At 55.8% G+C, this 12,088-nt stretch overlaps 3 protein-coding genes across 3 annotated transcripts in view; all 3 read left to right on the top strand.

The window, feature by feature from the left end:
* Positions 1-2,976, top strand: part of EI97DRAFT_247810 (subtilisin-like protein) — a 3,410-nt gene extending 434 nt beyond the window's left edge. Inside the window, exons 1-6 of the mRNA XM_033794109.1 lie at positions 1-663; positions 734-1,124; positions 1,184-1,554; positions 1,615-1,820; positions 1,880-1,982; positions 2,043-2,976. The exon at positions 1-663 is cut by the window's left edge and continues 434 nt beyond it. Of these exons, the coding sequence (XP_033655724.1) occupies positions 1-663; positions 734-1,124; positions 1,184-1,554; positions 1,615-1,820; positions 1,880-1,982; positions 2,043-2,573 (2,265 nt within the window). The 3' untranslated portion in view covers positions 2,574-2,976. The remainder of the gene's footprint in view (positions 664-733; positions 1,125-1,183; positions 1,555-1,614; positions 1,821-1,879; positions 1,983-2,042) is intronic.
* A 757-nt stretch (positions 2,977-3,733) lies between these two features.
* On the top strand, positions 3,734-4,420 carry EI97DRAFT_440695 (uncharacterized protein; the record flags this gene model as incomplete). Its single annotated transcript, XM_033799657.1, has 3 exons — positions 3,734-3,975; positions 4,023-4,219; positions 4,257-4,420. 3 exons carry the CDS (start codon positions 3,734-3,736, stop codon positions 4,418-4,420), a joined length of 603 nt encoding a protein of 200 aa, XP_033655723.1.
* A 1,407-nt stretch (positions 4,421-5,827) lies between these two features.
* On the top strand, positions 5,828-11,968 carry EI97DRAFT_247774 (uncharacterized protein). The gene is made up of 2 exons (XM_033794108.1): positions 5,828-6,599; positions 6,646-11,968. Exons 1-2 carry the CDS (start codon positions 6,054-6,056, stop codon positions 11,869-11,871), a joined length of 5,772 nt encoding a protein of 1,923 aa, XP_033655722.1. The 5' UTR covers positions 5,828-6,053; the 3' UTR covers positions 11,872-11,968.
* Positions 11,969-12,088: the final 120 nt, after the last annotated feature.

The following is a 12,088-nucleotide window of genomic DNA, read 5'->3' as shown; positions in this document are numbered from 1 at the left end:
CCTCCCAATCCCAATCCAAACCCTCCCAACCCTCAACCTGAACCGGAACCGGAACCTAAGCCTAACCCCGAGCCAGCACCGGTCCCTGAAGGTGATCCGCCACCTCCACAATGCACCCCCCGTCCATCGGGAACTCCACGTCTCAAGAACCGACAGAATCAGCAGCAGAATCCTCCTGAATGTAAGGACGAAGGTGAAGACGAGGAGGAATCCAACGGAAGGCCGTACCTCATCAGCACCAAGCCCGGCACATCAAGAGCAGCATTTGAGGCATTCCTTTTGCTTCCACCGCTGGCTGGCAAGAAGGGCAGCATGATCGCATACGAGGGCGTCCCTTGGCAATCCTGGCAAACATTGGATCTCTCAGACACTGATGCCGCAATAGTGCGCGCAAATCCTATCATTGATTTCGCGGAGCCCATCCAAGAAGACGAGGATGGTGCGTTCCGTGCGATTCCCCGCGCCGACGACATCGGCTTCACCAAGCGCGCACTGCCGCAAGAGTTGCTCGTTCGCGACCCTAGTGATTGGCACTTGGGCCTGCTTACGGCGAGGAACCAGCGACGAAACCCTACGGTGCTGCCGAACTACGTCTTCCAGCCGTCGCTTGGCAAAGGGCAAACGATTTATGTTCTGGACAGTGGGCTCAAGACATCTCACGAGGTAAGCTGAGACCTAGCATCAGTAGCCCGCTCCCCATGAGACGATAAATGGCTAACTGATGCGCTAATAGGACTTTGCGGCCGACGACCGGGAAGTCGCAACTTTTGTTGTTCCTAACCTCTATACGCTCGGCGGGATTCGAGATACATTGCGGAACGCTCCGTTGAGAGACGAAGACATGGCTCCCGAAGACATAACCGATATAACCGGACACGGAACCGCCGTTGCTAGCGTAGCAGTCGGGAAGGTTCGAGGCGTGGCTTCCAAGGCCAACCTCGTTGCCGTGAAGTTCAGGAACAGCATCAAAAACCCACTGAATCCTGGCAGCAACCGCCTGGTACCGCGCGGCCTGACAGATTCTGCGATTGACGTGTCGCTACAGTTTGTGCTTAGCGACATCAAGAGGCGGAAGAGTGAAGCCAACGATCAGAGCGCCAAGTTCATCATCAATATCTCCGGAGGTAAGTGGGGTATTTTTCGCGGCCTTTGCCATGAGAACAGTATCTGATAGGAGTGCTAGGATGGCCACGTTTCAGGGAAGATGCAGGTGTGCGTCGACCCTCTGCAAAGGCAAAGACTTTCGAAAAGTTCATGGAAGAGCTCAAGAAGGTGGATGCTGTAGTTGTGCTCGCAGCCGGCAACGACGGACGAAGCCTCAGCCTGGACCAGATAGTGCCGCAGGCCTTGGGAACCGACGACAACCACATCATCACCGTGGGCGGTGTTGACAAGGAGGGGAAGTACTACTTGGACACCATTAATAAGAAGGGCAATCTAGCAGGCTCCCTTAGTCTCTACGCTGGTGCAGTTGACGTAACGGTGGCCAAACATGATGGTGACGACTCTGCCACAAAGACGGAGACGGGAACCTCCTTTGCCGCACCGGCTGTGGTAAGTACTGAGTTCTCGGTCTTCTTTCCCACAAGAACAGTGTTGCTGATCGCCTTCTAGGCTGGCCTCGCCGCCTACTTCTTTGCCATCCCTGAGCTGCGCGACAACTTCAAGGCCGGAAGCATTGGAAATGACGTTAAGCAATTCATGATCAAAAACTCAGAGCAGCGCAACGACGATCCGATCCCAGAGGGCTCGACATTCGGAGCCTCGCCTAAACCAGACCCTGCAAGTATCAAGGTGCCTTACAACCTGGCACTGAACGAGTAAGAAGCCCACAGTACCCTCTATACCTGCCCCTCCACTGACCGTGTCGCCCTTATAGCCTCTGCGACCTCCAAGCACCCGCAAAACGCGCCATGCTCTTCGCCAGAGCCGAGAAACCCGTTGTCCAGGAAGGAAAAGTCGTTGACGAGACCCTGAAAAAGGTAACTTCTCTCCTGTCACCGAATCACCTCTCTCAACATAATACTAACCCCCTCCACCAGCCCCTCTGCGACACGGCAGCATTCACACCCGGCGGCAACAACGACTCTCCCGGCGGCGACCAGCAAGGGAAACCAGACCCCAATCCAGACAGCCCCGACAACAACAACCCTCCGCCTCCCCCTCCCCCAGGCACCAAACCCCCACCCTCACCCCCGAACCTAACCTTCGAAGTCGGCACCTTCTCCAGCGACCCCAAGGGCCCCACCAAATGGGCCGTCTTCTCCCGCGCCCCTGACGCCTCACTAGACATGTGTTCCGACTCGACCCAACCCACAAAAGAAGGCGACGACGCACCTACAGGGTTAGCCTTCTTCAACATGAAGGACCCTGTCAAGGTGGGACCGTTCGACATCAACGACGACTACAAATTGTGTAACTTTATTGCGTATGACCCGAATGGCGGGGGGAATATTGAATGTATTGATAGGGATGCGATTCCTTGTCCGAGGGTCGAAGGGAGCAAGATCGAGTCTTGTTTGAAAGGCAGGGAAGCGAGTTTTTCGCCGATTTGGGTATGTGCGGCGGCGTGAGAGAGTGTGTCATGGGGGAGTTGAACGTTTGAATTGCTTTTCTTCTCGTTTTTGTTCGATTGCTTTGTAAGTTAGGTATACACTCGCGTTTGAAAGTGCTGGCACGATGGAACTAGGCAACATAGATCAACTTCTTGTCCTGCTTTCTTCTACGTACCAAGGGTGATGCTTGGATGCATAAGTTGTACATATGTCGCGCGGTAGAAGTTTTATTCTTTCTTTTTGTCTCCTCTTTCTTCGTCCTCGTCATCTCGACACGCTCGCAGATGAAGGAGGATGATAAGCTCAACCTACCTGGAAAAACTAGGGAATATATGTAGTAGCGAATAGTCACGAGCGGAAGGGTACAAAGAGAGAAAACTATTTACAAGTCCTTGAACGCCATGTACCTGTTATAAATCAAGACTCATACAAAAACAGTATACACAGCAGGGTGTAAAGCCCCAGCAATCTGATTGGCGAATTATTAGCGTAGCCCGCAAGGCCTAAGCTTACCGTATCTGGCTAGATTTCCACACACAAACACGCTTGCCAAAGAGCATAACGTGCAAGGCAAACGATGATTCCAGACTCGAGTTAAATATGCCGAGTACCACAGTAGATCTCCTAGCATTTCTCATACGCCGCAGCGTTATGTTCATACCCTTCCACTTCGAACCCAACCAGCACCAACCAACGTCTCGTCATATTACCTGCATCTCTGCATCATGATGCACAAATCTCCGGAACCCTCGCATCCCCACCATTTCATCAGGCGATCCCAACAGAAATGCGTAATGCCGACTGTTCGACGTCGAATATATAGATGCAGAGGTGCCGAGGCGAACCTTTAGATGAGGTGCATTCGGATGACAGGGGAGGGTGTACCCGGGACGGTGGTCGAAGGTGGAGTTTATATATTGCGTTGCTGTGCCGCAGTATCGGTGGGTTGGTGGTGACTTATAGACTGATACGGACTTGGTATAGAGAAGAAGGGATAAGATACAGGACAAACCTGAAGGCGTGGACGGGAGTCAGGAGAATCTGGCTGAGGGAACGAAGGAGGGAGCAGGATTAAAGGAGAGGAAATTCGATGGTCCTGTCGGATTATACCTTGGTACGGGAGAGTATATAAGTGAGAAAGGGCGAGGAGAGAAAGGGAAGAAAGGAAGGACGTCAAGATGAGGAAAGGGAGGCTAGGAAGATGTATTGAAATCGATGCACGGTTGGATTATGCCGACGAGGATGAGAGAGTGGTGACAAATGAGGAAGGGACAAAGCAGACGGTGACTGGATACCAGGCACCCAACGTGGAGAAAGGTTCTAAAGGAGATGGGCACGGAGTAGCGAGTTGGAGACTAAGAGACAAGCCGATCATACGGCCTCGCATAGTAGCAGTTATAAAGACCTCGAAGCATGGCCGGTGAGCCAGTCAGAACGGGACCAGCACGCTCTACCACCGCAATGCAGGCGAGGGAAAACCATGAGGACACACTGCAGGCATCCAGAGCGGCCTTCCCAGAAAGAGTCGGCGAGTGCAGTTGGGCGCTCGGTACCTGACTATATCGAGGGTCAGGCTGTTGAGGCGGTAGATGACGTGTGGACAGTGAAGTCGGGCCTAGTTCGGCGGCTCGCTGGAGAGCTGGAAGGGTACCCCCGGTGTGGCCGTATGTATTAATAACCCATCTTCGAGCTCGACACCAGCACGATGGTGGGTGGACGGCAGTGCGGTGATCGTAGGTATGGGTCGATCCGAATGTCAAGGTGCATTATTGGCTTCAACAGCTGTTACCAGGCGATGTAAGAACGAGGGCTGGATCTTCCCCAGTAGCGGCGATTATACACGAGTGGAGCAAGTGGTCGTCTGATCTATGATGCACATTGGGACTAGGTGAGACCAAAAGGTCAAAGGCGCAGCTCGACATCCCGGTCGACTTGTTCCGGCGGTTCCACGAGCCGGTTCCCCAGGTTTTGGATGGCGCATGCGGATTCGTCAGACCTGAGACTACTGTGTAGTAAGCTATGAGACGCACTCGGTATAAAACCCGGCTTTGAGGCGGTAGTCTTAGTAGAGGGCTAGATCTCCCCGTCTGAGACCCAGTGCAGCTGCGAGCGGGAAAAGCATCCGCGGCTTGGAAAGCGGTCGGAGGCACGAGAGCATAAGTTCCCTCGAGAGAACAGCCCCCTCAGCAACGGTAACGGCAATGCTGTAGTACGACGTGGTGCAGGCGTTTCGGCGCCATGGGGAGGCCGTGGTTCGACACTGGCTGAAGGGGGGGGGGGGCCTGCGTCGTTCCAAGAGGCTTCGAAGCAGCGATAGCCGTGAGTCGAGCGACAACAGGCCAGCAGCGGTGTGATGCGTGGGAGAGGGGGGAGAGAGCACTTGGGGTAAGCGGTGGTGTCTGGGTGGTGGGCGGAAGAATGCAGGTGCTTCAGCTGCAGCTCACGGGCTGGGGTGTGCTGGCGAAGAGGTGTTGGTCAACGAGGGGTTGCATCCCCAGTGGATGTCCAATCTAGGTTGATTGCAACGAGAGCTGCGAAACACACAGCTGAGGAAGGACAGGAGTCTGGGAGATATGAAACACGCGGCACACAGGAGAGGTTGTGTTCCTTTGTTTGGTTGAGGGTTCCATCCCGTCTTTCTTCGGATCTATGGGTGATCTGTCGACCCTGACGTCGTCGCCAAGCATCACGTTTTGCCAAGCTGGAAATCATGCGCCTTCCCTGATTTGGATTAGACCCGCTGGTTGTTTCCCTCCTCCAGCTCTCTTCTGTGTGTCACCTCTCTCTTTCTCTCACGGACGCGCTGTCGTGTCGCTCTCTTCCACTCCCCCCACCAGCGCACCGCTCCTTTTCTTTTCCCTTTTCTCTGCCCGACGAAACACATACGACGACTTTTCACACCCCTCACCAGCTCTTGCAGCGTGTCTGGGTCACGCAGCAGATCAAAATCCCGCTCCGTCGCTGCTCCGTCGCTTGCCATTGTCCCTCGGCCGTGCGCCAGGTGCGCCCAGGTGCGCTAGCGCGTCGGCCACCACCCGTCGTCTCGCGCCAGACGGCTTACTGTGTGGTACCCTAGCTATCCCGACCCCACCTCTCGTCGTCCACCGCCAACCTTAACTTAACCCCAGAGCCCTTCCCGTCACTTTGTTCCACCACACAAAGTCGCCTCAGACAACCTCCCCACGCCTCTCTAGAGACAACCTCGCGCTCGCTGTCGTGCTGCAACATCCCCGACCACTCCCCACGCTCCTTCAACTACCGCAATCGCTTCCTTCGCCGCGCAATGGTGCTTCGGTAGCCCAGGCCTCCACCCTCCCTTTGGCCTGCGCCTGCAACTGCACCGAGCACCCGCATTCCCATCCCGATTCCCCTTGACCCTCATCATGGTCCCTGGGACGCCTTTGATATAGCACTCCCGCCTTGGTCCCAGGTGGACTGCCATCCCCGCCAGCGAGCGCCCGTTTACCCTGCCCAAGGAACCCGCTTCGAACGCATCTCATGGCCGACGATACAAAGCCCGAGACGCTGGCCCCTCCGGCTGTGACCGCGCTGCGGGACGAGGCCGCCGGCTTCCTCCCCTCACGCGTGCCCATGGAGCGGTCCGTCAGTCAGGATATTCGAGAGGAGCGCGAGGACCTCAAGGAAGCTGCCGAACATAGCATGGCTGTCATCATGGAGCTCGGTCTCGACGGCAAGATACGCCATGTGAGCGACTCCTGGGAGCATGTCATCGGCACCCCCGTCAGCGACGTCGTGGGCAAGCCTGTGGCCGACCTCCTCGTCGGCAACAGTACCCTGTTCGCCGATGCTTTGGAATTGATCAAGAAGGACGATTCGAGAAGTCAAATCATTCGCTTTTCTATGCCCTTGGGCCCATTGTCGTCGCTCCGACGTAGACGCCCAAGACGCACAGAAGGAGAATCCGAATCAACCCCACAATCGCCGCAGACACCCTTGCCGCCCGAGTTCGAAGAAGACCGTATAGTCAACCTTGAGGCTCAAGGAATCCTGTGTTACGACCGAGCAACTGGCGCAGAGAGCCATGTATGTATGTCCCCTCTTATCATGCCACTGCACACTGACCGTCAAGACCATGTGGATGATAAGACCATCGGTAATCCGCGAAGTGACCATTGACCTTCCACCGGTTCTCGTTGAATCCCTTGGGGTGGGTGCCGAGATGCTGGCTCAGTATCTAACCAGCCTGGCTGAGCAGGGAGCCAACGATCCCGGCAACCATCCCCCTCCCCTACCCGTTCTTTGTAGGATTTGTGAGCGCCAGATCACTCCTTGGTGGTTCGAGAAGCACACAGAGCTATGCCTGCAGGAGCATCGCACTGAGATGGAAGTCCAGATGGCGCACGAGTCACTGATTGAGCATCGCAATGCCATAGTCAAGGTTCTAGATGCATTAGATACACAAGGGAGGCAGCCGCGAGCCACGTCCGGAGAGCTACCCTCACCACCTCTCGCTGCAGAATACAAAGGCTTTCCACTGCAAACTACCTCTGCATCTTCGTCAGGGACTCCATCCGGAAGAAACTCGCCAGCTTCACCGCCTTCCAGATCCCGCGAGCGTTCGAGCGGCTTTGGCCATCATCGTGCTCGCTCCTTCGCTGTGAGAAGACCTCTTGCTCGCATCATCGAACTCGTCCTCGACCTTTGCGATACTGCCATCGAGATCAGCACGCCCGCCATCAAGGAAAACGCTCGAGCTCAATCAGCATCCGAAATACGAACCCAGTCTCCCCAGTCGGAAAGCCGTATATCGCAGGTGTTACAGTGGCAGTCGCCCAGCGCTAGCTCTACAGACTATGGAGAGGGATTTCCACTCCTCTGTGACGATACCACCAGGTTGGCAAGGGCCAAGGTCGATGCCGTCATCCGCCACAGGCGGATTCTCGAATACTCTGAGCGCATCCGTCAAGAGTTCGACATTTTGGTACAGGAATGCATCGAGGCCGCCATGGAAAAGGCCGCGCGCATTGCGGCAGGGGAGGACAGCTCAAGTGACGACGATCAGCAGCCAGCAGAAGTGGCGGCCCCTATGGAGCCAAATGATACTAACCCCGCCGACGAAGGTATTTTCCCAGGCTCCTTTGAAGGCCCATCAGCCATGGCACAGGCTCTGAGACTGGCTTCGGAAAGCTCGCTCCCTGCTCGCCTCACGAGAAGAGAGTCATCCGTAGCGGGCTCCACGAGATCCAGCAGTCCCTTGGGAGGTGCCCAAACTCCGCGCTCACATGTTGGCCCCATCAATATCGTGCAGAGCAAACGCCAGTCGATGCACTTCGAGAGCGATGCTGGCGCAGAGAGTGACACGAGTTTACGCTCATCTTCCGTCATGTCGGGGACGCGGCGAGCAGATTCGCCCTCATCAGAACTCGGTCTGGGCCGAGTTGCTAGCTCGCGAGAACGGAAGCGGAAGAGTCTGGTACTTCCAAGCGTCATGTCCAGCCGTCAGCACTCTCCCGCCCGCTCCATCGTCCAACCTTCGTCGCCGTTGCGAATGAACAAGCCTCGCATTCCCATTGGGGCAGACGGTCTTCAATCCCCCATCACCTCCCCCACCCTTGGCACAAGCGAGTTCTCCTCCCCCGCCATGTCTCTAATCTATCATCATCGGCAGTCCTCGACCGGCGGCTCCGATCCTGTCAAACCCGTGTCACCCCGTTTGCTGCCGGTCAGTGCGCCACAGCCGCGGGCGGTACCGCCTTCTATCAAGGACTTCGAGATTATCAAACCCATCAGTAAAGGTGCCTTTGGAAGCGTCTACTTGGCGAAGAAGAAGTCCACTGGAGAGTATTATGCCATTAAAGTACTGAAGAAGGCCGACATGGTGGCGAAGAATCAAGTCACCAACGTCAAAGCCGAAAGAGCCATCATGATGTGGCAAGGCGAGAGCGACTTCGTTGCGAAGCTGTATTGGACCTTCTCAAGCAAGGACTACCTCTACCTTGTCATGGAATACCTCAACGGCGGTGATTGTGCTTCGTTGATCAAGGTCCTGGGCGGGCTGCCTGAGGACTGGGCCAAGAAGTACCTGGGAGAGGTGGTGCTTGGTGTTGAGGACTTGCATAGCCGTGGCATTGTCCACCGTGACCTCAAACCAGACAATCTCCTCATCGACCAGAAAGGCCACTTGAAGCTCACCGACTTTGGTCTCTCACGTATGGGAATGATAGGAAGACAGAAGCGTGCACTCAACAGCAAACCCGACGAGCCAGTTCCTGACCTCCTGAAATCAGGCCCCTTTCATCGCGCAACCTCAATGGCGTCTTCTCGCTCCACTTCGTTTGATATCAACCAGTCCCCGTTGCAGACGCCTAGTATGACCCCTGCCCTTACAGGCGAGCTGGGACAGCCGTCGTACTTCAGTCTTAGTCGAGAGACTTCCCAAGTCCGAGACCCCTCCCGGAGGACTTCAGCCAACCGTAGCGACAGTGGCGATAGCGATGCATTGCAAGCAATATACCGTCGTTGCTCCATCATTGACGACCAACTCGTGCCCGCGCGCGCTCCTATTGAAGAAGAGTCCTACAGCGATGACGCGTCCCCTGATCTCTACCCTCTGGCCCCTACGATCAGTCAGTCAAGCTTTGCGCAGAATAGCACGCCTGCGCTTTCGTCCTCCATGCCGCCGCCGCCAATGGCCTTGTTTGACCCAGACGACAGCAACCGCAGGTTTGTGGGTACCCCCGACTATCTTGCACCGGAAACGATAAGCGGCAGCGGGCAGGATGAGGTTTCCGACTGGTGGTCTTTAGGTTGTATCTTATTCGAGTGCCTTTTTGGTTACCCGCCATTCCATGCGGACAATCCTGATGAGGTTTTCCAAAACATCCTCTCCCGCAAAATCGACTGGCCCGAACCGGATGCAATCGAAGTCTCGGAAGAGGCCATTGATCTAATCAATCGGCTTTTATGCAGTGATCCCGCGAAACGCTTAGGCGCAAATGCGGAGGAGAAGTTTGCCAGTGGTGGCGAAGAGATCAGAAACCATCCCTGGTTTGCTGACATAAACTGGGCCACCCTTCGGGAGGACGAGGCGTCCTTCGTCCCAGCGCCTGAGAACCCAGAGGATACAGAATACTTTGACTCACGGGGTGCAGCTATGCAGAATTTCACTGAATTCGAGGACCAAGGCACATCGCCGGCAGGAACTCCAAGCGCAGACTATCCCGATCGCCCACATGACGCGCTTTCGCGTGTTCGCTCTCAAATCACTGTTAGCACCATGAAGCGAGGGCTGATACCGCTACATATACCTGCGCACGTTCGTGAAGGTAGGTCGCGGAGGTTGAGCGAGCCAGTTGCTACCGACGACTTCGGCAACTTCAGCTACAAGAACCTGCCTGTGCTCGAAAAGGCCAACAAAGACGTCATACAAAAACTGAGGGCGGAAGCAATGCAATCTCATAAGGCGTCCGGGTCTACTTTGCAGTCGCCCAGCGTAACCTCACCCTCACCCTCGTTGGAATCCAGCCCAATGCCGGTGTCGTTCAAGCGAAGTCTTACGACAACCAAGGCACCAGGTCGACCCTCCTCTCCTTCTGTTAGCGGCCCCAATTCCTCTCCAAGTCGAGGCTCACAGCCTTCCTCACCCCTGCTGGTTCAATTCAGCACCGGGCAACATCATGAAAGACGTAAAACGTCCAGCAGCGGGTCTACCTTGTCCCAGGCGACCAGCCATCCGGCAAATCTGCAGCCAAGCAGCATCCTCGACGCGCCTCGATTGGGAACGTCGATCAGATCTGGTTCAGACGCCGTGTCGCCGGTCAAATCGGCCAAGACGACTTCGGCCATATCCACTTCTTCTGGTGAGAGGAGTGTGTCTGTCCAGCGGCAAGCGTCAGTCGGACACGCGAGCATGCCGTCCTCGCGCGTCCGTTCGCAGACTGTGGGTTCCCAGGACGGCGACGTGCGCGAGCTTCCGAACCATTACAAGCGTAGGAGTCAGGTGTTTGATGTCTCACCGTCCTCGTCAGATACTGAGGACTCCCGTGCCAAGGCGCTCCTTCGGGTCCAGCGGCGCCGGCAAAGCTCGCGTCGTCTGTCGCAGATCAGCCTTGCCGACGGTCCCATTTTCCGCCCTCTGGATGTCCTTGTGTGCGAAGACCACCCCGTCTCCCGGCTGGTTATGGAGAAGCTTCTTGAGAAGCTGCGATGCCGCACATTGACTGCCACAAACGGATCCGAGGCCGTGAGGTACGCCATGGGTGAAGTCAAGTTCGACATCATCATGATGGAGTTCAAACTGCCTCAAGTCAATGGCGCGGATGTGGCGCGCATGATACGTGACACGAAGAATGCAAACTCGAACACGCCCATTGTCGCAGTTACCGGCTACCTAAAGGAATTGCAAGCACCGCATCACTTTGACGCCCTCATAGAAAAGCCTCCTACCATTGCGAAGCTCACAGATACCCTGGGCAAGCTGTGTCAATGGAAGCCTGCTCCTCCCAACTGGACGCCCTCTCAAAGCCTCCTTCCAGCGATCCCTTCTAGTCTTCGTCAGGAGTCTACTCAGGAGGATAGTCCCACGTCAAACTCGTCCAGCGTTCCTCCCGTTCCTTCGGGCAGCTATCGCGGTTCCAGCCGCGAGGACTCGGTCAGCTCCAGCTTCTTCGGAGACAACGAGTCGCGTGCGGGCGACGAGGGTCCTGTCATCGTCTCCCGCCATGATTCAGATGATTGGCGCGAGCGCGACATCAGCCAAGCTATGAGTGGGTTGGGCATTTCCGAAGATGCAGTGGGCAATGTCGATCCGAAGAACGCGGGGAACAAACTTTCCGTGCCGCCTCACCTTCCACCTATGGGCTCGTCTGCCCCCGCCGCGCTTGAGTTTGCGACGGTCCGAAAACAACGTTCCAGTGAGCTTGTTGGCGCCAAACGGCAAATGCTGAAGACGCGGAAGCACGAGTCGGCCGAGTCTGGCGACGACGAGGATGATGAGCTGGGCAACGTCCACCACGAACGCAGCAGAAGTCCCAGAACGCGACCCAAGTCATCTTCAAAGCTTGGTATCGAGATGATGCGCACAAACAGCCGGGGCAGTGTCATCTCCTTTGATGAGCTCGTAGCGCAAGACACCAAGTTGGCGTCCTCTCCGCCTCCGTCCATCACAGAGGAAAGGCAATCTAGCATTACACCTGACGTGGCTCCACCAATTGCTCTGACACCGCCAGAGATCTTCCCCATGGCTCCTGGCGGAGACATGCAGGAGGTTGAGTTGGAGACACCAAAAGCTGCAGCAAGACAGAGTGAGGAAGCATTAGAAGCCTACCCCACGCCAAAGGCCCGCCCAATTGCCTAAAGGGTTGAGGGTTGACCATGTCATCAGCCCCATCCTGCCCAGAATGTCCGTTTTCGATAGATAGCAAGTTGCATACGTCTCCACTTTCCTTTTGTCGAGACTACTAAGGCTTTTTCCTTTGTGTCTGGTGCAATGCACCGCTCTCACGGCATTTTCACTTCTCTTCTCTGTACATACTAGTAGCTTGTTTGAGCATGGTGTTTGGTGACGGTTGGCG

Source organism: Westerdykella ornata, assembly GCF_010094085.1.
Source record: "Westerdykella ornata strain CBS 379.55 unplaced genomic scaffold EI97scaffold_5, whole genome shotgun sequence".
Classification (NCBI taxonomy): domain Eukaryota; kingdom Fungi; phylum Ascomycota; class Dothideomycetes; order Pleosporales; family Sporormiaceae; genus Westerdykella; species Westerdykella ornata.
Note: the sequence above shows the minus strand (reverse complement) of the source record. Positions and strands in the feature narration are given on the sequence as shown.